The sequence below is a fragment of the Misgurnus anguillicaudatus genome, chromosome 21, assembly GCF_027580225.2.
Source record: "Misgurnus anguillicaudatus chromosome 21, ASM2758022v2, whole genome shotgun sequence".
In the NCBI taxonomy this organism is placed as follows: Eukaryota; Metazoa; Chordata; class Actinopteri; order Cypriniformes; family Cobitidae; genus Misgurnus; species Misgurnus anguillicaudatus.
In genome coordinates, this window is record NC_073357.2 from 24,766,928 (window position 1) to 24,791,875 (window position 24,948).

The 24,948-nt window shown below is 42.9% G+C and overlaps 1 protein-coding gene and 1 pseudogene across 1 annotated transcript; both read right to left on the minus strand.

Moving 5' to 3' along the window:
- Positions 1–14,067: 14,067 nt before the first annotated feature.
- Positions 14,068–15,042, minus strand: LOC141352822 (uncharacterized). The gene is made up of 2 exons (XM_073858830.1): positions 14,475–15,042; positions 14,068–14,246 (listed from the first exon to the last, which is right to left on the minus strand). Exons 1-2 carry the CDS (start codon positions 15,040–15,042, stop codon positions 14,068–14,070), a joined length of 747 nt encoding a protein of 248 aa, XP_073714931.1.
- Positions 15,043–20,144: 5,102 nt separating this feature from the next.
- On the minus strand, positions 20,145–20,297 carry LOC129417894 (U1 spliceosomal RNA; annotated as a pseudogene).
- Between the last annotated feature and the right edge of the window lie 4,651 nt (positions 20,298–24,948).

Here is a 24,948-nt window from a genome sequence, read left to right on the forward strand (position 1 = left end):
AGGTTCCCTTTCAATACGGTTCACTTCGCAATGCATCAGTGGCTGATGCTATGGGGGAAACTCCTGTTTACTCCGCGATTGAAGCCTATTGGTTAACATCTGTAAAAGTTACAGACTAATGGCGTTTGAGCCCGCGAAAGGGGCAGGGTTTACGCCCTTTATAAGTCCGGGTCGATCGCAGAAACTCACAATTTTTCTCCTTCAGCACAATCATCTTGCTGCTCCGAAGAAGAATCCTTTACCTCTACTCGCCATTGAATTAAGCCCTGCAGCGGAATCCACACCCCACCGTCTTCCCCTCCAGCTTTCCGAATCTATTCTAAAAGAGCTGAATTTCCTAGAGCGAATTTCCTCTAAAAGAGCAGAAGCGTGTTGTTATAATGTCGCTTCGGCATTGTGGCTCCTGCAGAGCTCCTTTGCCAATGGAGGATATCCACTCTGAGTGCATCATCTGCCTGGGTTCCACCCATGCCGAGACAGCGCTCATCAAGGCCGGCTGCGCCCACGGCCAGCGTTTCCTTTTCGCCGTGCTGTGCGCCTGCGTCGCTGCCTTCAGAGGCACCGCTTCTCGTGCTCCCCCGCCTTAAAAGCAGTGGAGTCGTGAACCTGAAAGGAATCTGGATGATGAGCTCACGCAGGCTCAACGTGCTCCCTTCTCCTCGCCGTCAACCTGTTACATTCACCCACGAAGACCAGCGGCCCCTGCCGAGCGCCAGTGGCATGGACTTGTTTGGCGGATTGGACGACGTGGTGGAGCTGAGTTCATCCTCCTCTGAGCTCGAGGATTGGGCGGCTTTAGGTGAAGACGCTTCTGCTAAATATAAGCCCAGCGAGATCCGTCCGCAGTCTGACTCAGAGCTCATCCGCATCCTCACCAAGGCCACCAGTGAACTTGGGCTTCAATAGTCTCCCCCTACAGAGCCTGAACTCAGTCGCTCAACGAGTGGTTCCTGCAGCCGGGGCGCTGGTAGCCGGCTCGTCAGAGACAAGCTCCGTTCTTCCCGGAGGTCCATCAGGAGCTCAAGCGTTCATGGCGTGCCACGCATTCCACCCATTCCCAGAGCTCTGTCACCCAGGTGTTGTCAGTGGTTGACGAACACGGCAATTTGAAACTATTGCCGCTCGAAGAATCTGTGGCTGCCCACCTCTACCCGTCATCGGCCAGTGGCTGGAGATCCAAGCTATACCACCCTTCGAAGCCCTGCCGTCTTACATCCTTGCTGGTGACCAAGTCTTACGCCGCCAATGGCCATGCCGCTTCTGTCCTCCATACAATGGCAGTGCTGCAAGTATACCTGAAAGGAATCTGTGCTGCAAGTTTACCAGGCAAAGCTCCTCCGTGACATGGATGAGTCGGTCACAGACCCAGCATCATTTAAAGATCTACGCAGTGCCACAGACCTGGCTCTACGCGCTACCAAATTCACCACCCAGGCAGTGGGCAGACCTATGGCAAGTCTCGTTGTGCTGAAACAACACTTGTGGCTGAACCTGATGGAGATTAAGGAAGCTGATCGCATGGGTCTCCTGGACTCTCCTGTTTCGCCCTCGGGTCTCTTCGGTGCTGCCGTAGAGGGCTTTACCCAGCGCTTCACTGAGGCTCAGAAGTCTTCACAGGCAATGCGGCACTTCCTGCCTAAACGTGATCCTGCCAAAAGGTAAATCGTGATTTGGCCCATGTATGTTTAATAGTGTAACATGTATGGAAAAAATAAGATCAGAGACTATTATATATCGACCATTTGGATCACTGATGGTAGATAGATGTTTAAAAGGAATAGTTTTATGGATCAAAATTGCCACTCCTCTGGCCCTACATAAAATGTTGATTGGAATACCTGTGAGACCAAGTTACATCTCAGAAGCCTTTGTTCATTATAATTAATATGTTTCCTGCAGAAATATAATATCAGCAGATATTGACTTCAAATGAGAAAATACTTTAAATCTTTTAGCTCTATTATTAATACCCCGCACGATCCAGCTGGATAAGGTAACATTACGGTTTAACAGGCTCATATTACATACCGATGTAAATAATATACAATGTTAGTGTAATGACTGTTGATTTTACAATGTTCAGGATTAATTCCTTGAAGGGGTAATGTTGTATTTGTCCTATTAAGCATGCGATGATGCACTCCTTTAGCAAGCAAAGGTCCAATGCAATGTGCGCAATCCACTTTAACTCCCGACGGGAAGTTTTGAGTTCCCAAGAGTGTCAACTTTTCAACAAACTCAGTGGGGCGGCCATTCTTCAGTTTCTCCTGTAGTCCTGTAATTCTTACATTTTGGCGATAGGAGCTGCCCTCGAGGTCGTCAATTTTGGCGGTTAACCCTTTATTCGTTGCAACGATATCCTGGCAGAGAGTCTCTAACCCCCGGATTTCCACCCGCTGCGAAATGGCTGTGATTCACTGCGAAATGGCTGTGGATTCGCTGCGGAACGGCGGCGGCGTCAATCGGTTTCCATTCAAGTCAATGTGTGTATTTCCACTGACTGCGTTCCGAATTCGTCAAAGCTCTGGCCATCCGCAGTTGGTGGAGCCATGACTATCACGTGATCATACCCGAATTCGCGAGATCTTGTGTCATGATCTGGGCTGGTCCAGCAAAACGTCATAATTTAACGTCATAATGGGCAGAGACAGAACTAGATATCGCGCGATCATCACGTGAATTTGTGAGACCTCATGGGTCCTTGTCACTTCAGCACGCAGCCGCTCTGCAACAAATACGGAACTGGTGGGTATTGGCGGACGACAGAGTTGTCTGATCTGCAGTTGCTACGCAGTTGGTGGAAATCCAGCCTAAGTCAGCGATACGGCTTTCTTGTTCGACTCTTGCGCCCTCCAACTCAGAGATACGGGAGTTGATTTCGGAGAGTGATGTTTGCATCAGTGATAAGGTATTTTCATCCGATGTGTCCAGTCACAGCTTGCTTTTCCCCAGACTGCTCATCTGCATTGGTTGGCTGGTCCCCTTTTTTCAATATAGGCTTCGCCATCTTGATATCAGCCGATGGGGTTTTTATTTCGTTTTGTTTTTAATTGAGTAAAGTAACTTTTTCGAGGCTGAAGAAGGAGACCTAAAAAACACGTCTACTCCATGCAGAACTCTCGAGCACCCCCCCATTTATGTATTTCTATCTGAATACTAGCTAAACAATGCTTTGGATGTCAGCAAGTGTAAAGATGAGCTATTGATAACACTAAACCGATCAGACCTGTGGTGCCTGGGACTGGAAAGAGACGTTGAGGGAACGGTACACACTTCAAAGACATTATATTTGAATATAGCAGTTAATGATGAAAGTTGTTTATATTAATTTCTATATTTTATAATATATAGCGCAGTATGTTTGATGTCACGACGTCACCAGCAGATTTGCGCGTGGTGGACAAGTTTGTGCAGCATATTAAACAGCATAGACATGTGCATAATTCGCAATTTCAATATGGTGTGCCTGACTGTCCATATGTTTTCTTTAAGTTTTCTTCATTAAAGTCCCACATATACAGACGTCACAGTGAACGTCACAGCTCTGATAAGGACTCTTAGGCACAGGTAACGTATGTGATAAAACATTGAAATGTCATGAGTTTTGTGAAGTTCAATGTGGGCCCTTACACAGTTTATGTCTTATTTGAGTTTATTTTATGTCTTACATATCCAGTCAGGACTGGAGATCCAGTGCCCTTTTGGTTGCAACAGGAAATGTAAAGTAAGATCTACATTTGCATCACATGTCACAGACACACAAAAGTGCTCTCCCTAGTAAAGAATCAAGCTACGACCAGCATAAGCTGGTGAGCTGGTTGTAGGTGGCCTCCCAGCTTGGTTTTAGCTGGTATTGCTGGTGTAGCAAGCTGGTCAAGCTGTGTTTTGATCTAACTAGACTTAGCTGGTCAGGATAGAAGACCAGCTGACCCACCAGCTTGACCAGCTTTGCCAGGCTGGGAGGGCAAGCTTAGACCAGCTACTGCCACTTTAAACCAGCTAAAATCAGTTATCAGCTTATGCTGTTTTTAATGCATTTTTCAGTAGGGCTGTAGACCATTTGAAATCCTTTCCAATTGAAGCTGACGTATTTTTTTCTTTTTTATGTCCTGCTTATATGAAATATAGTTTTATTTTGTTTAATTTAGGATTCAATGTGCATTTGTGAATAATTGTTTTATGTTCATCAAATAGGATGAATGCACATGCATCGCCTGATTCACAAATGCACATTGGCATTTTCGCATGCATAAATTGTTGTCACAGAGTGACTTTTATAGGCGGAACGAAAAGGGCGAAGATAGTTCCGCCCGGACGAATTTTAACGAAACACCTGGCCGGTTCCGGCCGACTCGGGGCAGAAAATCAAACCAAATCTATATCAGGTGTGCGAAGCGAATGTGGCGATCGATGATTGGGCTTTAGAGAGGAGTCCCATAAAAAGGGCGTTGAAGGAATCGGAAGGGGGAAGTTGGGTCCGCGAATTCGCTCTGGGAGCCCGCTGGGATTGATATGAAAGGGGGGCGGGTGATGGAAAGCTTGAAACCAATGGCGGATAAGTAGCCTTCAAGGAAGGAGTTGAAAAGCCACGTTTGTTCAGGCGTTAGCGGGGAGCGAAGCGGAAAAACTACTGTGTTTGAGGAGACGCGTCTGTGTGGATGTAAAGGCTGGGCAAAATCAAGACGGAGAGTTGGGCAGAAACAGAGACGGAGATGAGTGTTCAATCATTCATTCATGCAGTGTTGTTTATGATTCAACTGTGTGTCTTGAAGGAACCTTTTATGTTGGGAGGACACAGGAAACGGATGTAAGGGGAGAAATCTGTGACGGAGGAGAGTGGAGTATTCTGTTTGGACGATGCTTCGGATAAATAGGACATCTGCAACGAAGAGTGAGGTATTAAGTAGTTAAAGGAACAGTGTGTCACGTTTACACTCTTCTTGCTGTTGTACTGCCATTTGCATGTTTGCTAATACTGTTACCCCAGTTCATCTCTGTCTACCTGATTAAGTGTTGTTGACCACCCAGTTCGTTCCGAGGCTCTGTTGGCGGTTTACCTAACCTGCACGTCGAAAAGCCAAAGGCCTGTGTGCATGTGTATAATCTGTTTGTAGGCCCCAACGCTAAAAGCCCAGTATACTGACCTGTAGACCTCCTGTGCACCCAAAGCTAAGAGCACAGTATACTCACCTGTACACTTTCCTGTACGCCCCAACGCTAAAATCCCCGTATACCCACCTGTAGACCTCCTGCATGCCCAACGCTCAAAGCCCAGTGTACTCACCTGTATACTTCCTGCACGCCCAACACTAAAAGCCCAGTATACTCACCTGTATACCTCCTGCACGCCCAACGCTAAAAGCCCAGTATACTCACCTGTATACCTCCTGCACGCCCAACACTAAAAGCCCCGCATACCCACCTGTAGACCTCCTGCATGCCCAACGCTCAAAGCCCAGTGTACTCACCTGTATACTTCCTGCACGCCCAACACTAAAAGCCCAGTATACTCACCTGTATACCTCCTGCACGCCCAACGCTAAAAGCCCAGTATACTCACCTGTATACTTCCTGCACGCCCAACGCTAAAAGCCCAGTATACTCACCTGTATACCTCCTGCACGCCCAACACTAAAAGCCCCGTATACCCACCTGTAGACCTCCTGCATGCCCAACGCTCAAAGGCCAGTGTACTCACCTGTATACTTCCTGCACGCCCAACACTAAAAGCCCAGTATACTCACCTGTATACCTCCTGCACGCCCAATGCTAAAAGCCCAGTATACTCACCTGTATACCTCCTGCACGCCCAACACTAAAAGCCCAGTATACTCACCTGTATACCTCCTGCACGGCCAACGCTAAAAGCCCAGTATACTCACATGTATACCTCCTGCACGGCCAACGCTAAAAGCCCAGTGTACTCACCTGTATACCTCCTGCACGGCCAACTCTAAAAGCCAGTGTACTCACCTGTATACTTTCCGTATGCCTGAAGCCAAGAGCTCAGGGTGCATACCTGTCATCCTACCAGTGTTCCTACTTACCTGTACATTCCCTTCTGAGTCCAGGAAAAGATCTGGGAATACTTACCTGCAGTTCACGTGTGAGACGAGAAGAGAGAAAGCTAGGAATATTTACCTGCAGTCCACGTGAGAGTCTGAAGTCACTGAAATTCACAAATAGACATACGTTTGTACAAATCTATACACATTCATTTAAATATAGAATTTTACAGGCACAAAATGAAAGTCATGTGTCATATGATTTATTCATTGATAGTTGTTTGTATTTTGCTCATATAAGGCTTTAAACGGCGGAATGAGAATCCAAATGAACAGAACTGGATAAATGCAGGCGTGTCACCACAAAGGCACATCTCCTTTATTGCATGCACAAATGTGAAATATGTTTGAATAAAAATGTTTTATTTTGTATTCATATGTCTCCATTTATACAAATCAATACGCATTCATTTAAATTCTATAGTTTTTATTTCATATATTCAAATCTTAAGACATTTGTTCGTGGATGGTAAAATACATGTTTAACATGCATCAAGTTCGCCGGTCAATGTGCATATACTTGTGAATAATTTTGAGTCCATTTCAACCTATACTACATTTTTTAAAGGAGAAATTAAAGGAACTGCCCTGGACAGTTTTTATTTTTGGCAGAACAAAAACTTTTGATTTTATTGTTTTAGTAGATGCTGCTCTTTTTCCCATTTTTTTAACAGAAATTGTGGGCATCAATCCGGAAACTTGATCAAAAGTTGCTGCTGGAAAGAGAGACCAATAAAGGCATGGAATGAACACAAATTTATGAACACTGTTACAAAAACTAATGGAATTTGAATGGCTTGCCAGTTAATTCTAGAGCCTGATCGAATTATCGTTTTGCCGATTTTATCGGCTGATATGAGCCTGTCGCAGATATATCTGTATCTGCGTATAAGTCGCAGATACACTGTAAAAAATATTGGGTTGTTTTTAACCCCTGGCTGGGTAACTATAGGACAGAACACATTTCTGGGTTAAAGTGACCCAAATAATGGGTTGTTTTAACCCAACTGTTGGGTTGTTTCAACATGGTTGATTAACAATAACCCAGCAGTTGGGTTAAAACAACACATTATTTGGGTCATTTTTGAGTCAACCAAAATTGCCAGTAATTTGCTGTAAATTTTACAGTCAATTTTTTACAGTGTGTCTGTCTGTCATTAAAGAAAAAACAAAACTGTAAGACAAAAACAAGCCTTTTGTGGACATCTTCAAATTCCCTCACTGTAAAACCCCTAACCTAAATGGTAAGAATATTTTTGTATCATTATGATGATTATAACAGGCAGTTTCCTACAGGAGAAGATGGATCCATTGTTGCCCAAGTTTTTTTTTTTTGACACAAGTATGCCACAAAATAGGCAACAATAATGCCTTCTTCAGGCAACAAAGGAGGCAAAGGCCACAGATCACAGTCGAATATAAAAAGACGGCTTGTGAGGAAGGTCTGTGACAAACCATATATAGAGGCAGTATCTTGGCCAACTTCATCTGAACTTTGGAAAGTACAATGGCCAAAACTTCAATTGGCTGGTGGAGAATGATGTTGTCTACATTAAGTAGTGAGTATGTTGCGCAAAACAGAATCCAAATTTTCACAATATAATTAATTTATGGAGAAACGAATTGTGATATTTTAGTGTTATCTCCACGTCAAAAGCTGCCTTTCTGAAAAATGATCCAATAAAAGCCGGTGGATGAAGGATCTCCTCCTGAGGTATGTTCAGCTGTTCCCTCCGATCTCCTGCCACCTCGAGGTCAATGTGGACAGGGCCATTTATGGGCAGGGCCGTTTCAGGTCATTCCCGTTCCTCGAGATGTGGCAGAAGTACAGCCTGCACAAGACCTTTCAGACCGACCAAGATTAGGAAAATTAAGCAGGAGTCATACAGCTCTATGAAGCAGTGGCTGGTGATGAAGGAGGAGGACATCACCACCAAGTCCCTGAAGCACTTCAGGCGGTACACTCTCAAAAGAGAGGTAGATTAAAGGTATTGCGAGATGGTCCTCACTGCGGAACACAACATCCAGGGGGCGGGGTTGGATCTAGATCCAACTCCTCCCACTTTATATACTTTGTTCCGCCAAATGAACCAGTATATTTGCATTGTTGCAGCCCGCAATTAGTTGCAACCTGTGGTCGCCAACGTTTGCTCTTATCAATTTAAGTGTATGTTTGATTAATAATATAGTTGAGAAAGAAAGATTCATAATTTAGAAAGTATCACAGTTAGGTGTAAGGAGAGGTACGAACACGTTCCCGACAGTTTGATATCACTGAAGAGATTTATTTGTACATTATCCCACTTATAACAGCTATTCCTATACAAGTAAATATAAAAACAAATTTATTTGATATCTTTTATTAGCAAATAAAAAAAGTAAACCATCTACGAGGAAACCTGTTTCCTATGGCTGTAAGCAAAGACGCGTTAAAACAAGTTCAAAGTCCATACAAGATAAACATTCAATTTATTAATTTCTAAATAACATGCCATAGCCTATATATTTTAATAATTATGCATATTTATACTGTATCCATTAATATCTCTTAAACTGCATGTGGTAAGATTACTCATAGTAGGCTTACCCGAAATGTTTTACTCCAAAACATTATAGCAAAAAACTTACATTTCACCCTAAAGGCACTATTTTTATTGTAGTCATAAGTAAAGTTAGTTTTTATGTCAAAATAATAACTTAATTTAGTTACGACTTAATGCGGAAATGGTAACGCAGCAACACGTGTATGACGTGTCTTGTGGTAAAACTGCCGACCAATGGGATCTCTGGATCGGGACCCAGCTCCGCCCCTGGGTCTGGATCCAGCCCCGCCCCCTGGATGTCGCGTTCTGCAGTGAGGCGCTACTGGGTATTGCGGAGGATTTTCTTTTTCCGGGTGGATCATCAAGACTATTGGTCCTCCTAGTTGTCAATCAGGCATGTTGCGCAATTGCTTTTTTTTAAAAAAGTGGAGAAGGCGGTTCTTTCCCAAAATTTGAGAAAATCCTCCGCTACACCTTTAAGTTGAAATTAAACAGCTGTGATTGTTACTACAAACATGCTATGTTAATACAAAATCTTAAAACCACAGACTTTATAAGCTGAAAGAGCTTTTGAACAAATCAAATCTGTTTTTAAACAACAAAATCAGGGGAGAGCGCGAACGCAGTCCCCCACTACCACAAATTATGCAGTCGAGATTCCCACATTTGGGGAATTCGCAGACGTTCTCTCTAGCGAAGTGCAAAAGTCTACGTTGAACGTAGACAGTTCGGCTCTCTGATTGGCCAAGAGTCTACGTTCACTGTAGACTCTAGGCCAATCAGAGAGCCGAACTGTCTACGTTCGTTGAACGTAGACAGTTACGGCCCTTCATTGGCCTAGAGTCTACGTTCACCGTAGACTCTAGGCCAATCAGAAAGCCGAACCATATACGTTCACCTGTCTACTAACTGGTTGGAAATACGCGGGTTGATCATTTGAAGGTAAGTAATAAATGATTTACTATTATGTAAAAACAGAGAAATACGATGATATTATGTCAAAGTACAAGCTTAACGTTACGTGATTTAATTACTTATTCGATGATGCGTGACAACGAAGCGTCCGGTATCAAGATCGTTACGCTTCGTTGTCACTTGGCGACTAACTGATTGGAAATAAGCGAATTCATAATTTGAATGCAAGTAAGAAATGACATACTATTATGTAAAAACAGAGAAATACGATGATATTATGTCAAAGTACAAGCTTAACGTTACGTGATTTAACTATTTATTCGATGACGCGTCACAACGAAGCGTCCGGTATCAAGATCGTTTGACTGTCCTTATGAAACTTAACCATGGCTTTACTAAATATATTAAATAAAATAAAACATGGTGGATATAGTTAAACCATGGTAACCGCAAATTAACCATGCTTTCACCCTACGAAAATTATCCATGGTTTAATTGTGGTAAAAAGTGTAGTAACCATGTTATTTTGGTGTATTGATTACTAAGAGCAAAACCATGGTTTTACTACAGTAGCAGTGGTGTAACTATTGTTTTTGAAAAACATGGTTGTCAAAACTGGTTATTTTGTGGTAGCCATGATTTTATTGTGGTAAAAGTGTAGTAACCATGTTATTTAGGTGTATTGATTTCTATTAGCAAAACCATGGTTTTACTACAGTAGCAGTGGTGTAACTATTGTTTTTGAAAAACATGGTTGTCAAAACTATGGTTATTTTGTGGTATCCATAGTTTTACTACAGTAACCATGGTTTTTTGGTTTTGACTGTAGTTAAACCATGGTTAATGTTTGTAAGGGTTGCTAGTACACCGACATAGTTTAATCGTGGTATTTCTTGTAACAAATGGCAATAACTTCACCAAAAACATGGTTATTACACTTTTACTAATAATAACATTTGGTTAATTTTCACCTGACTTTGTGCATTTATAATGTGTACACACATATGTACACATATAAAGACATCAAAACATTAAAGTGCATAAATGAAGTTGTGTGTAATAAAGTAGAAATGAAACAGGAAAAAGTATTTTCCACATTAACTGAAATGTATTTGTGCATCATATAAAAAGTTACTCTGGGGTCCATAGAGGACACAAATGTCTGTCTGTCATTAAAGAAAAAAACAAAACTGTAAAAGACAAAAATAAGCCTTTCTTTGTGGACATGTTCAGATTCCCTCACTATAAAACCCCTAACCTAAATCATGACCTCCTGTATTTGTCATGGTAAGAATAATTTACCATTATGATGATTACAACAGACTGTTTCCTACAGGAAAAGATGGATTCATTGCTGCCAAAGCTAACCATTTTTGACGCAAGTGTGCCAAAAAACAGACAGCAGTGCCTGCTTAGGGCAACAAAGGAGGCCAGGGCACTGGCACACCGAAACACGTGCTTCCAAAACACAACCGTCGGGGACCAAAAGACGGCTTGTGAGGAAGGTATATCTACATATATCTTGGCACTAGGGCAGTTGATGTGTTTTCACCTTATGTTTACACTGCAGCATATAATGTTTTTGTGCTTGTCATTAAAATGTCTGTGTCTTCAGCTAAAAAGAGATGTCGGCACTTTACCTCGACTCCATCAGAGGAGCAGTATCTCGGCCAGCTGCATTTGACGTTCGGAAAATACAATGGCCAAACGTTTAAATGGCTGGTCGAAAATGATGTTGGCTACATTAAGTAGTGAGTATGTTGCACAAGACAGAATAAAAATTTTCATAACTCCTTTTTTCCATAAATTAATTATATTATGTGACATTTCAGTATCATTGATCTGCATGTTAAAGAGTGCCGGCATCCAGAAAGAAAAAAAATTAATGACCGGTGGGTGAAGGACCTCCTCCTGAGGTATGTGCAGCTGTTTCCTCCAGTCTCCTGCCACCTCGAGGTCAACGTGGACAGGGCCATTTATGGGCAGGGCCGCTTCAGGTCGTTCACGTTCCTCGAGATGTGGCAGTGGTACAGCCTGCACAAGACACTTGAGGCTGACCCGCAAGCTGGAACCAGCCATGAGAGGAAAATGGCTCAGGAGGCATACACTTCTACGAAGCAGTGGCTGGTGATGAAGGAGGATGATATCACCACAAAGTCCCTGAAGCGCTTCAGGCGCTACATTCTCGATAGAGAGGTAGGTTACTGTGACTTTAAACAGCCGTGATTGTTACTACACACATGCTATGTTCAGACAAACCTCAAAGCTGAAACTTCCCTCTACTTCACAGAAGCCTCCACCGGATGCCACTCCTCCTGCCGCCACTCCTCCTGCTGCCACTCCTCCTGCTGCCGCCACTCCTCCTGCCGCCACTCCTCCTGCTGCCGCCACTCCTCCTGCCGCCACTCCTCCTGCCGCCACTCCTCCTGCCGCCACTCCTCCCGCCGCCACTCCTCCCGCCGCCACTCCTCCCGCAGCCACTCCTCCCGCAGCCACTCCTCCTGCAGCCACTCCTCCTGCAGCCACTTCCAGATCTTTAAGAAGAGAACCAGGATCAGACAGAGCTTTATTGCCAGGTATGTTTGCACACACAAGTAATATGTTTTGGTGAAAGACGCTTCTACAGCACAAAATAAAAGTGACAGGACACAGACAACAAAAATAATAAAATTAGAATTAGTAAAATACACAATATGCAAAAATAGATTAAAAAAAGAAAAAAAATATTTTCAAAAGACAATATACAAGATGTTATGTACAGGTATGTATATACAAAGGCAATGAAATGTAAATAAAGTAGGTAAGAAGTGTGGTGTTGTTTAATAAATCAAGCTTCCCTGCAGCATGGTCCGATGACGCTCTGGACGACACAGTCTTGGTGGATGCCCTCGTCACTTTTGAAAGCCAGAGAGAGCTCTTGCCCATCTCCACCAGCCAGCCTGTGTCCGCCGGGAGTCGCGAACAGCTGCCGCTCTCCACAAACATGCCAGCAACTGCAAAGCATCCTGAGCAGTCTCCTTTGCGTACCAGCAAGAAGGCAAAGCGCAGCAAGCACAAGAAGGCCCTGCTGTCCTCCACAAGCAAGGCTGCGTCTGATGAGCGTCCAGAGCAGCCAATGTCTAGTGTGCATCCAGAGCAGCCGATGCCACTGCCGTCCTCAGCCCCTGCTGAGTTTCCGCCTGATGCTCGCCCCGAGGAGCTCCCATCGACCTCCAACAGCCAGACTGCGTCTGCCACCACCTTGCCGCAGAGTGACTCTTCTGTAAGTGTAAAATCACAACATACACAAGCAATGTTAATGCATTTCACAAAATCCCATTGGTTACTAACCCCCACCACATTATGGAAAATAAATAAGTAAATGTGGTGTGTTGCAGGTGGAGCTGGAAGGCTGGGTGCGGCCGTGGGAAGACTCCAATGGCATCCCATCTGCAGACATCCCTTGGCTGAAGGAGGACAGCGAGAGAGGCCTCTTTACGCCCATCCAAATGTACAAGGACATCAAGGGTGTCATTCGAAGGCGCCGCGTCCTAAAATCAGACCGGATGTGGTTTTACCCCCCCGAGCCACCCGGCTTCGTTAGTGGTGGCATCCCCAATCCAGAGGCCTTTTTCCGCCGCCGTTTTTTCTTCTGGCGCCCCATCGGAGTGTGGCGGTGCTCCCTGAAGTGTCCGCGGGGTGATAAGTGCGCTGGGGCCGGAGGCAACACATACCTCTCCAAGTCAGGTTACCACATCCGTGTAAGGCTTAGTCTCTTCACACCTGTGATTAGTAATACATACATCAGTATTGATTACTTAAAGGTATAGTTCAACCAAAAATGAAAATTGTGTTATCATTCACTTACTCTTATGTTGTTACAAACCTGTATAAATTTCTTTATTCTGATGAACACAAAGGAAAATATTTTGAGAAATGTTTGTAACCAAACCGTTTGTGCACCCCATTCACTTCCATAATATTCTTTTTTCCTACTATGGAAGTCAGTGGGTTCCAAAAAACAGTTTGGTAACAAACATTCCTCAAAATATCTTCCTTTGTAATTATCAGAACAAAAACATTTATACGGGTTTGTAACAACATGACAGTGAGTAAACAATGACAAAATTTTCTTTTTTTAGTGAACTTTCCCTTTAACACACATGAATGCTGATCTGTGATTGATGTTTGATCTCTCTCTTTCTCTCTCTCTCTCTCACTCCGATATGTGTTTTAGGTACGTCACATCTGCGACGTGTCTGGTTGGTACACCATGGCGACAGAGGTGGTTACCTGTGGACCGTGCCTCAAGGCCGCCAGGGGTGGAGCCAGTGGTCACATGGGTCGGTGGCTGGCATGGAACGATGCCATCCTGGAGCAGCTAAGCGAGGCTCATCGGGCCAGGTTTCCGGCTGTGCTGACCGTTAAGCGTGGGGTGGACAAAACTGTGATTCGCCTCCTGCGTGACCGCACAGAGGGGAACACCATGGTTAAGGTGTGGCGGCAGGTGCAGGAGAATCATATGGAGGACTACTATCAAAGAAAGGACCTCTACACCACACTCCTCATGGCCTTGGTGAAACCCGGAGGCATCGTCTCTGCGTTGGGCCACGGGCAGTTCCAGGCGGCACCTCTTCCCAGAGAGCTACCCTGTGCGCGGCTCCTGCGGCACGCCTTTCTCCTGGCTGAGGCGGAAAATGTTCAGGACTACCGGAGCCAGATACTGTCCACGTTCGGCACCGTCCTGAAAATGGACTCAACAAAGAAGGCAAGTGTGTTGACATACAAACATAAGCACCACATTGAACACCACATTATGCACGAAACACCACATTATGTAAAACTAAAGTGTTTTCTATTTGTTTGTTTTGTTGTAGGTGGTAAAGAAATTGTCTGGGGAGGGCAAGGGCTCGGCCGAGTGGTTCACCAGCATCGGGAACGAGTACTCCCAGATCGTGTCCTTTGTTCTCACCTGTGAGGAGTCTGTGGAAAAGCTGGGGCCCATGTGCCGTGGCGTGATGAAGCGGTTTCGGCTCGCCAATCAACCTGTACCCAAGATCCTTTACATCGACCGGGGATGCTGCAAGGCACAGGGTCTGACGGCCGTGGAGACGCTCTTCCAGCCTTAGGTGGATGACGGGATGATGGTGAGGCTGGATATTTTCCACTGGCTCCATCACTTTGATCCTGGTCTGCGGACCGAGGCCCACTCGAATAATGGCGCCTTCAAGTCTGCGTTGGTTGGGGCAGTGCTGGCCTATAACCGCGAGGACCTCCAGCTCCTCATCAAGGCTGTCAGGGCCAGAGACCCTGCCATAATGGAGGTGGTGAGTGACGAGGATGTGGTCCGGCGTTACATCTCCCGGGACCAGCGCAAACATCACGTCCGTCGTGTCACCCTCGGTGCCCAGGAGACATTTCGTCTTGTCCACCTTGTCATTGCAGAGCTCAAGGGTCCAGCAGGGCCGCAGAGCGGTGTCAGACTCTTCAAGTCCCCTGGTGAGAAAAATCACCTCACACACACACGCACATACATACATACGCACGCACAGACACACACACACACACACACACAATGTCAATATGTGCAAAATGACAACAGCTCACCATGCATGTTTGTGTGTTTTTGTGTTTACAGCAGCCATAGATGAGATGTGGGCCAGCCAGCAGCGACACCTGGAATGCATCCAGGACCCACCAGGCATGGCCATGTACCGGGTTGCCCGCACAACGACCATCAACGGTGTGGACCTGCCCTATTACAAGTGCCTGCGTGGGAGTAACAGCCTGGAGGGGTTCCACAAGTCGCTGCCCCAAATGATTCCAGGTAAACTAAGGGTGTAAAATATTTGTTTAATTGCAAAAATTACAACACATGTTCCTTTTGTGTCATTCTGATAATACCTGTGGTTGGGATGTTCAGGTCCCCACTGTGCGGCACGGCCTTACCAGGTCTACCTCATCAGTGGTATCGCCAGGTGGAACTCCGACCGCAGCTCGGATGCCGTGTTTGGGGGCGGAGGCCGGCACCACAGAGTCTACTCAGCGCCGCTCATTGATCGCCTCAACTCCCGCTGCCAGCTGCTGTTTGGTGAGACAGTAGAAGAAAACTTCAGGGCCCCGGCCAACATCCAGTCTGACGAGCTGCTTGGGCTCGAGTATCTTTTCAGCCAGAGCACGGGGGAGTCCTTCTCTCTTGAGGGCATCATCAATGACGGTCCTGGGCCGGAGGAGGAGGTCATTCAGCCTGGGCAGGCCGACCCAGACGCCGAAGCAGATGAGGCATACCACAGCGACACGGAACATCCTGCTGCTGAGCCTCGCATTACACTTATCAGCAGTGAGACTGCTACGGTCAACCCTCCTGCCTTTGTGAGTAGAGTACCTATTTGTCTGATAAAAGATAATACAGTGATTAATGTGCAGGTAAAAAAAGTAGAATGCTTTAGTGTATAAGAAATATGATTGAAGTACATGAAGTAAAAAACAAGTATGCTTCTACTTGTTGTGCTTTATTTAAAGAGTATAACTTCCAAAAAGATGTAATTAAGTTCAACTTGAAGTACAAAACGTCCAAAAAATATATTTTTAGGGGTATTTCCATTAGAATGGCGATACAATGCAATTGTACAGTAAGTGTGCTTAATTGCTCATGAATCTTGATTTTCAGTATTGTAGTTTAGTGCACTTGTTGTTCCATTTTAGTGTACGATTTACGCTTGAAGTTTAGTCAAATAGATGTTAAGTTGAAGTAAATACATAATTGAAAACACTTAACTATACTTGGATTTGATGAAAATAGTACAAAATGTTGAAAATATAAAGTATATTTTTAATAGAATTATTTTTCACCTGGGATGAAAAACAAGACATTGTATACATTGGAACTTACCTACTTTTCTCTCTCTGTGCATGTTTTCCAGGAGGATGTCTGCAGTGACAATCCTCTGCCGGGGTTTCAGAAGCTGGAGGAATTCTGTACTGTGTTGGTGGAGGTCGGCTTGACAGACCAGAAGCTGCTCCTCAACACTGCACAGAGAAACAGGGTCCTCGATGCCTGGAATGCCGTGGAGGAACATGACAAGCAGCCACAGAAGTACCACCAGCTGTACCGCACACACTGGGGAAACACCCTGTACTGCAGAACCAAAAGGGATGACCTTGCAGATGCCGCCGTGGTACAGAAAGTTAAGATGGCCAAAAGGTACGCACCAGCACAGCAGGACATCAGCCCGCAGCACAACCGGCTAATGTATGTGCTTGTCAAGCTGCTGTGGCTGCACTCCCCTAAGGCCTCTCGTTTCAGCCCCGAGAAGGCCAGCATCCTTAAGGCCTATGACAGGATCCAGCACCGGGTCTTGGTGGATGACCCAATCCTGTGCAAGGCAGGCATCCCTCTCCCTAAAATAAACACGAAAACAGTGAGGGACTTCATCCGCCAGCAGGAGAGGCTGGTGAACCTGCACGCCACCAGGCGGCCAGCGGTCATCTCCAAGACCACCTCGGTATCATCTGAAGAGCTGCCTCCTGCACCGTGCCAACCTGCCGTCCTCCCTCCACCTGACTACCCCGTGATGGAGTACATCCCCACGCCCAGCACAGCCGGCACAAAGGTGTTGAAGGGACGGACCAACATGCTGGTGGCGACGCCACAGCCTCCTCCACAGCTTCCTCCTCAGCCACCATTGCCTCTGCCGGTGAGGAGAATCCCCGCCCCCTCCACCATCACCAAGCCTGTTCTGCCCTTTGTCTCCCAGTCTGCGGGCCCCTCATCCACGCAGGCGCCAATCCCGGTCGCTTCACCTGTGCCCATCAGACCAGCTGTTCAGCTGACCTCTGGACAGAACACTGTTGTAGGATCATCGTGGTCTCGATCCACACAGTATAAGAGGAAGCTGGCAGACCACCCCACAGAGCTGGGCGTTAAGCTGATGAGGGTGCAGCATCTCCCGACCTGTAAGGCTTGTGGGCATACAATCCAGGGACACAAAAAGTACAAAAAGAAGACATATTGCCCTGCGATTAACCGCTCTGCTTCCAAGGGACTGGAGAACAGAGAATTTAGAAACTATGAACATTTTGTCTCTGTTGTGGACGGACTGGAGGAGTGAACGGCTGGCCCGTTGTAAATAGTGTATATAGTTCTTGTGTTCAAGTTTTACTGTTCTACGTTTTGTGTGTTTTTTACATGGCACTATTGGTTCTCTGCACTGTTGCTCTATTTCATGCACATTTTGAAGAATTGTTCTGTATGTTCTGGTCTTACAATTGCCTTTTAACACGGCACAATTGGTTCTCTGAACTGTTGCCCTATTTCATGCACGTTATGAAGAATTGTTCTGTATGTTCTGGTCTTACAATTGCCTTTTAACACGGCACAATTGGTTCTCTGAACTGTTGCCATATTTCATGCCCGTTATGAAGAATTGTTCTGTATGTTCTGGTCTTACAATTGCCTTTTAACACGGGCACAATTGGTTCTCTGCACTGTTGCTCTATTTCATGCACATTTTGAAGAATTGTTCTGTATGTTCTGGTCTTACAATTGCCTTTTAACACGGCACAATTGGTTCTCTGAACTGTTGCCCTATTTCATGCACGTTATGAAGAATTGTTCTGTATGTTCTGGTCTTACAATTGCCTTTTAACACGGCACAATTGGTTCTCTGAACTGTTGCCATATTTCATGCCCGTTATGAAGAATTGTTCTGTATGTTCTGGTCTTACAATTGCCTTTTAACACGGGCACAATTGGTTCTCTGCACTGTTGCTCTATTTCATGCACATTTTGAAGAATTGTTCTGTATGTTCTGGTCTTACAATTGCCTTTTAACACGGCACAATTGGTTCTCTGAACTGTTGCCCTATTTCATGCACGTTATGAAGAATTGTTCTGTATGTTCTGGTCTTACAATTGCCTTTTAACACGGCACAATTGGTTCTCTGAACTGTTGCCATATTTCATGCCCGTTATGAAGAATTGTTCTGTATGTTCTGGTCTTACAATTGCCTTTTAACACGGGCACAATTGGTTCTCTGAACTGTTGCCCTATTTCATGCACATTATGAAGAATTGTTCTATATGTTCTGGTCTTACAATTGCCTTTTAAAACAGCACCATTGGTTCTCTGAACTGTTGCTCTACTTCATGCACTTTATGAGGGGTTGTTCTGTATGTTCTGGTCTTACAATTGCCCTTTAACATGGCACCATTGGTTCTCTGCACTGTTGCTCTATTTCATGCACGTTATGAAGATTTGTTCTGTATGTTCTGGTCTTACAATTGCCTTTTAACACGGCACAATTGGTTCTCTGAACTGTTGCCCTATTTCATGCACGTTATGAAGAATTGTTCTGTATGTTCTGGTCTTACAATTGCCTTTTAACATGGCACCATTCGTTCTCTGCACTGTTGCTCTATTTCATGCACGTTATGAAGATTTGTTCTGTATGTTCTGGTCTTATAATTGCCCTTTTACACTGCACCATTGGTTCTCTGAACTGTTGCTCTATACATTTAATTAATTATGTAGCAAATGCTCTTATCCAAAGTGACTTACAAATAAATACAATATTTGTACAGATCATGATAGATATAGACTAGGATGTGATTAGTATTAAAGAGTGAAATGTTCAATAAAATATTTTATGCACTATGAGGGCCAATGAACAATAGCCATTGACTTCAATGCTGTCGTTTTTCCATTTGTGGGTGAACAGTTCCTTTAGTATGTTCTTTTCTATGGTGAAGATTTGTTTTATCATTAAAAATTGTCATGTGTACAAGTTACATGTGTATATCTTCACAATGTGTATTTAAAAGGATTACATTGCTTTTATTAAAAATAGTTTTATTGTTTATTCTAATATATATGTTTATCTAATATGTTTGATTATATGCAACTAAATAAAGTGCTAATTTGTTTTATCATTAAACTGTGTCCTTTTATTTATAAGAATGAGACAACTTTTGAATAATTACATCAAACCAAACTTTCATCATCATTGTAAAGGAATAATAACATTGTTATTATATTAAAAAAATGAACATCCAAAGTCAAATATCCATCTAAACTGATATAGATACTTTATTGGTGTGGAAAATTGGGGTACATATAAAAATGAATCATAATATAAGTTTATATACTTAGTAATTATATATATATATATATATATATATATATATATATATATATATATATATATATATATATATATATATATATATATATATATATAACTATTATATAATAAAGTCAAGTCACCTTTATTTATATAGCGCTGTTTACAATACAGATTGTTTCAAAACTTTAAAATGATAATAGGAAAATAATGCAACAAAGTTAATCTTTAGAAGATTTAGAAGAAAATAATGTCACAATACAGCTTAAGTAAGTTCAGTGTTGATTCATTTCTGTTTTAAATCATTTATAAAGAAATCACAAAAATTTAACTTACTAATAAGTTAATTAGTGATAGTAATCATTAACATCGTAACGTTATATTTAACAATCAATTGAAAAACTATTGTTAAACCTGAATGAATGGATGACGTAGTCGTAGTAGTTTGTATTCGTGATGTCACTGACAGGAGATGAGCCATGTGAGAACCTAGAAAAAAAAAAAACCATGTGACTTAACGTAGAATATTAACCAATTACATTCATCTTCAAAAGCACTTCGGTCCAGCAGAACCCCATTCGCAGGGGTCAGCACAGCCGAGAGTGCAATGGCTGAGCCTCGCCCTGGGTGAACCACCTTCATGATCATGGTGTCTCCCCTGCCAGGTAAGTATGAGTTGTACATCGACTACGAAGGGAAGTCATTTTAGGGAACATCAGTTTCAACGATGATATGGCGATATAATTTTAAAAAATAATAATCTGAACTCTGCATACAATTTTAGTTCATTCTTGAAAACCTCAACAACTAGTCTAGCTCTACCAATTCATCATTATATTTTAGTATCGAACTATTTATTTTCCGTGATTGAACGTAGACTGCGAAGTACACACCCACAAAACAATGTCGTGTTGAAATGCATAATCATATGGCAAATATCATAATTTTATAAATACAATAATAAAGTGCAGTTAATTAAACTCAACGATTTACAGCATGGTGAGAAAGCCTTTAGTTTGCACATTAAAACTAAAGCTAAACTCGTTACATGACGAACAAAACTACTATTATGATGTCTGACTATGACATAATTTCCGGGAAGCGCAAACCAAAGGCGACTTCGCAACAAATACCGGAAGGCTGCATTTGTAGGCTGCATACGTCATAAAGGCTGTCTTATTTCAGAATATTAACAATCATAAAGTTGACCATTATTTTGAGTTAATCATAAATTGTTGTAATATACTTATGACTTGCAAATGTAATGCTCCGTTAACCGAAATAAACCAGGTTTGATGACGTATGCAGACTTCATATGCAACCGCCGGAGGATGCGGTCTTCCGTTTGAAAACCGGCAATAACCTGCGTCTCTTATCGAAGACTGCGTTCTCCGTGGTATACAGATAGTCTTTCTTCGGGGGTATGTATTCGCATAAACGTCCAATAAATAACAACTGTTTTCTAAACGACTTGGAGAGTTGAAAAGAGAATGTGTCTATATGAGATTTTCTTTTGTTTCCACCAGATGGCACCAAATCATTGCCTCTGGTCATTGGACTTTTAATGATGACAGAAAAAGCCATTTCAACAATAAAAACAATAATTTTTGTATAAAATACATTAAATTATATAGTCTTTGTTGTTTTGTTTGATGATTCACATAAAATACCTCTTAGTAATCTAAACATTTCGGTGTTTACTTATAATAGTTTTATAGTGTTGGTTCTATCACAATTCCACACTTTTTTAGCCATTTGCCATACCATACGCTTGTATCCAAAGTAACTTACAAAAGTGAGGAAAATAACAGAGAGAATCATCTTAGGGAAGCAATAATATGAGAAGTGCTGAACGAAGTACCTCCAGCTAGGGCTGCTCGATTATGGGAAAAATCATAATCCCGATTGTTTTGATAAAAATCTTAATCTCGATTATTTAACACGATTACTTAAATGACTGTAAAAACATGCATTTATACATGGGCTTGACATTAACTGTTTTGCTCACCAGTCAAAGTGGCTAGTTGTTTTCCAAAGTTCAGTGGCGGTTCTAGACAAATTTCACTAGAGGGGCCAAGGAGGGGCCAGTGTTTCACCAGGGGGTGCATAAAAAACGGCAAGAAATTATATTTAAAGATTATAAGGGGGGTTACAGGAATTAGTTTAAGACAGGACTAGGCCTTAGTTTAATTAGGAAATATAACTAGTTTTAACAAACATGCCTTACTAAATACATTACTTGTGTGCATTTTGAAGCAAAACAAAGGGCGCTGATGTATTTTAAAATATGGCATTGCAAGTTGTTTTCAGTTTGGACAGCTCTTACATTTATTTTAGTCTAGGACTAGTCTAATCCCTTTCCGGGAAACTTTATTCCCCATAAACTTACTTTACAATCATATAACTCTTTATTTAATACAAGAGTGAGTGCAGGTGCAAAAGGGGAGCTTGGCTCTTTCTAAAGCCCCCCAACCGAAAATCATGCGAGCCTACTCAATAAACTTTATGAAATGCAAATTTTTATAAAGACAAACGTTTGTTTTAGTTTACATATAAACACACATTGCTAGACAGTTAGGGACCACAATCTAATCAGCATTTAAAATAATATTTATTTTAAATTGTAAACATTTATATGACACATTTAATTATATTCCTCCAATTTTATGCACGTATATGTAAGAGCATAATTACAGCTGTTAATGATCACCGCGCTTAAGCAGCCACGTCACAGGAGAACAAGTGAACAGTGTCCCAATGTCAAGTGAGCTAGAGTCCTTACCAGTGCCCAAACCTGCATACACATTCTCAACATCGGAAAATTGAGAACGAATTGAGACACTCGCTGAGCATCACCCGCAGCCAGCTACAGTGGTTGGGTGCGCCGCTCTAATTTGCCCGTTTAGAACGTTATGCGTCGGATTAGTTCCGCTTTTGGCGCACGCGTGTAAAATCAAAATAAATGTATACTTTTTTATTTGGTCAGCACGGGGTGGCCACAGGGGTGGCCAGGGACTTGTCTACAGAGGCACGGGCCACCCTTGGCCTCCGTGTAGAACCGCCACTGCCAAAGTTACTAGCCACTCAGCATTTTCACAGGCCACAATTTTGTTGCTGGTAAAATAAATTTTATATGATTAAACTTGACTTTGGCATCCTAAAATGACTTTAATTTGAGCAAATTTACTTGGTTTAGCTAAATTAGATGCAGATTGAATTACAAATGCAGTCTGACCACCCAAATTAGGACAACATTAGCTGGTATATAGCAGGTATATCAGTATAGATCATATCATATATTTAGGTGCATAAAAACAGTCTAGTAAGGCATAAATAGATTTACATTGAATGAATATATTAAAAGTGGAGCAGGGGTGTAGAAGATTAACTGAGAAGATATATACAAAACCCCTCGACAACCACTTTAAATATTTATTAACAACAGCAGTCAAGAAATGTACATGAATTTTACTTTCAACTTGTTTATGCAGATTGTATTTTATATGCTTGATCATGTTTTCTGTTAAAAGTGATTTAAGACTTTTAATGACAACTGTCGAGAGGGCATTATTGTTGCCCAAAGTAGCTTACATTAAAATGATGCGCGAACCTCTCAGCTGGCGGGTTTCATTTGATTTCGTGTGCATTCAGGAATGCGCTGAATTTCTCTCCGCTCTTGCCCTGAGAATGTGCACGCAATATATATCTCTCCAATCACTTCCATGCAATTGTTGTATCTTTCCCGAATGCGCTCAGACTGCGTCCTCTTGTGCATTCGCAAATCCATCACCTCTCGCGCCCTCTCTGGGAGGTGGCGCTTTGGTCCGCAACGCTCCGCTGAACGCGCGCGCGCGTCTCCACAAACGGTCGCAGCCGAAATATACCCGCATTTGGCGGGTGTTAATGTCAAGCCCTGCATACATTCAATGCATTGTTTAGTGTTGCTGCAGAAGGCTACACGTGTCAAAGCAGTAGTGTTTAAGTGCCAGCAGAACGCGATTCACATTTTAAACACGATTGCATATAACTTTACAAACATAAACAGGATTATTACCTAGTGACCTGACTTTAAACAGATGACTGAGCGCGCAGTTCTCTGCACGGAGAGCGGCGCCACGATCCAGCTGATAATATTTTAAACGTGAGGGATAGTTTGCCTCCGCTCGCTTGAAAAGCATAAAACTGAACAAATACATGAGGATTTCTACTTTGTGTGCGAGGCGCAGCTGCTTATGACGCGTCGGATTAATGACTCAAAACGAAATAACAGAAATGCGGCACACTAATCGATCTCCCTCGATTATCTTGTTTTTGCAATCGAAATGTGCAAAAATCGAAATTGAAATCGAAAAACGATTAATTGCACAGCCCTACCTCCAGCTTACAAACTAGTATTAGTCCTTATGATAATAAATCATTTTCTTAAATAACTTTACGGATTTTTGTACACCCAGGGTTTTTCCTAGATCTCAAAATGAGGTAGAGCTCTCCCGATGCACATCCATGTGTACCGTGGCACACTTTACAAGCAACATATTATTAGTGTTTTCATAATTAAATGATTATATAAAACTTATTACCTACTATTAACTTAGAAAACATTAAATTAAATACAGCACAGATTTGCAAATTTGCAAGCTTTTGTTTGCAGTAGCAAGTTGGCATGGCAACAGGTTTAGTTGACTGCAACATGGCGGAAGAGGTGCAAACACAGGAAACTGCCCATATGAATTAAATAGAAATTAATCTTTGTTAAAGCTGCGCTTTGGCATTTGATTAATATTAATTGCATAGAGACAACAGTCTATAAAAACCTGCGCGTGTCGAAGACTAGTTGCACAAGTCCAATATAATGATACACATCTGATTTCTTCCTCAACTCTTTTGTTAACTTAAGACAACTGACTGTTTATGACAAGCACACTTGCCAGGACTTGTTTGAAAAGGCTATTTTTTAATGAACATTTCCAAATCAAACCAATTAAAACCTTCATTACAGAAGTGCAAGAGCATTAAGTTGTGCTTTAAAAACCGTGATAATTAAATGTAAAGTTGGCACACCAAAGCTCAAAATTTATTAAAAAGACTTTACGCGGCATGATTCCCATTTACATTTTTATTTTACTATTTTAAACGGCTCAATTCATTGTTGCGAGTGTTCAGCGCGTCCCTCTCTCCCTCCCCCTCTCCCTCCCCCTCTCCCTCCCCCTCTCCCTCCCCCTCTCCCTCCCCCTCTCCCTCTCCCTCTCCCTCCCCCTCCCCCTCTCTCTCCCCCTCCCCCTCTCCCTCTCTCTCCCCCTCCCCCTCTCCCCCTCCCCCTCCCC

What these genes read in the sequence shown, in the direction of transcription:
- LOC141352822 (XM_073858830.1), bottom strand. Translation starts at nt 15,042, where the DNA reads ATGTATGTATGTGCGTGTGTGTGTGAGGTGATTTTTCTCACCAGGGGA. An exon ending in TTTCCACAGACTCCTCACAG is followed by an intron (nt 14,247 to 14,474) that starts GTGAGAACAAAG and finishes GTCCATTTTCAG; the next exon opens with GACGGTGCCGAACGTGGACA.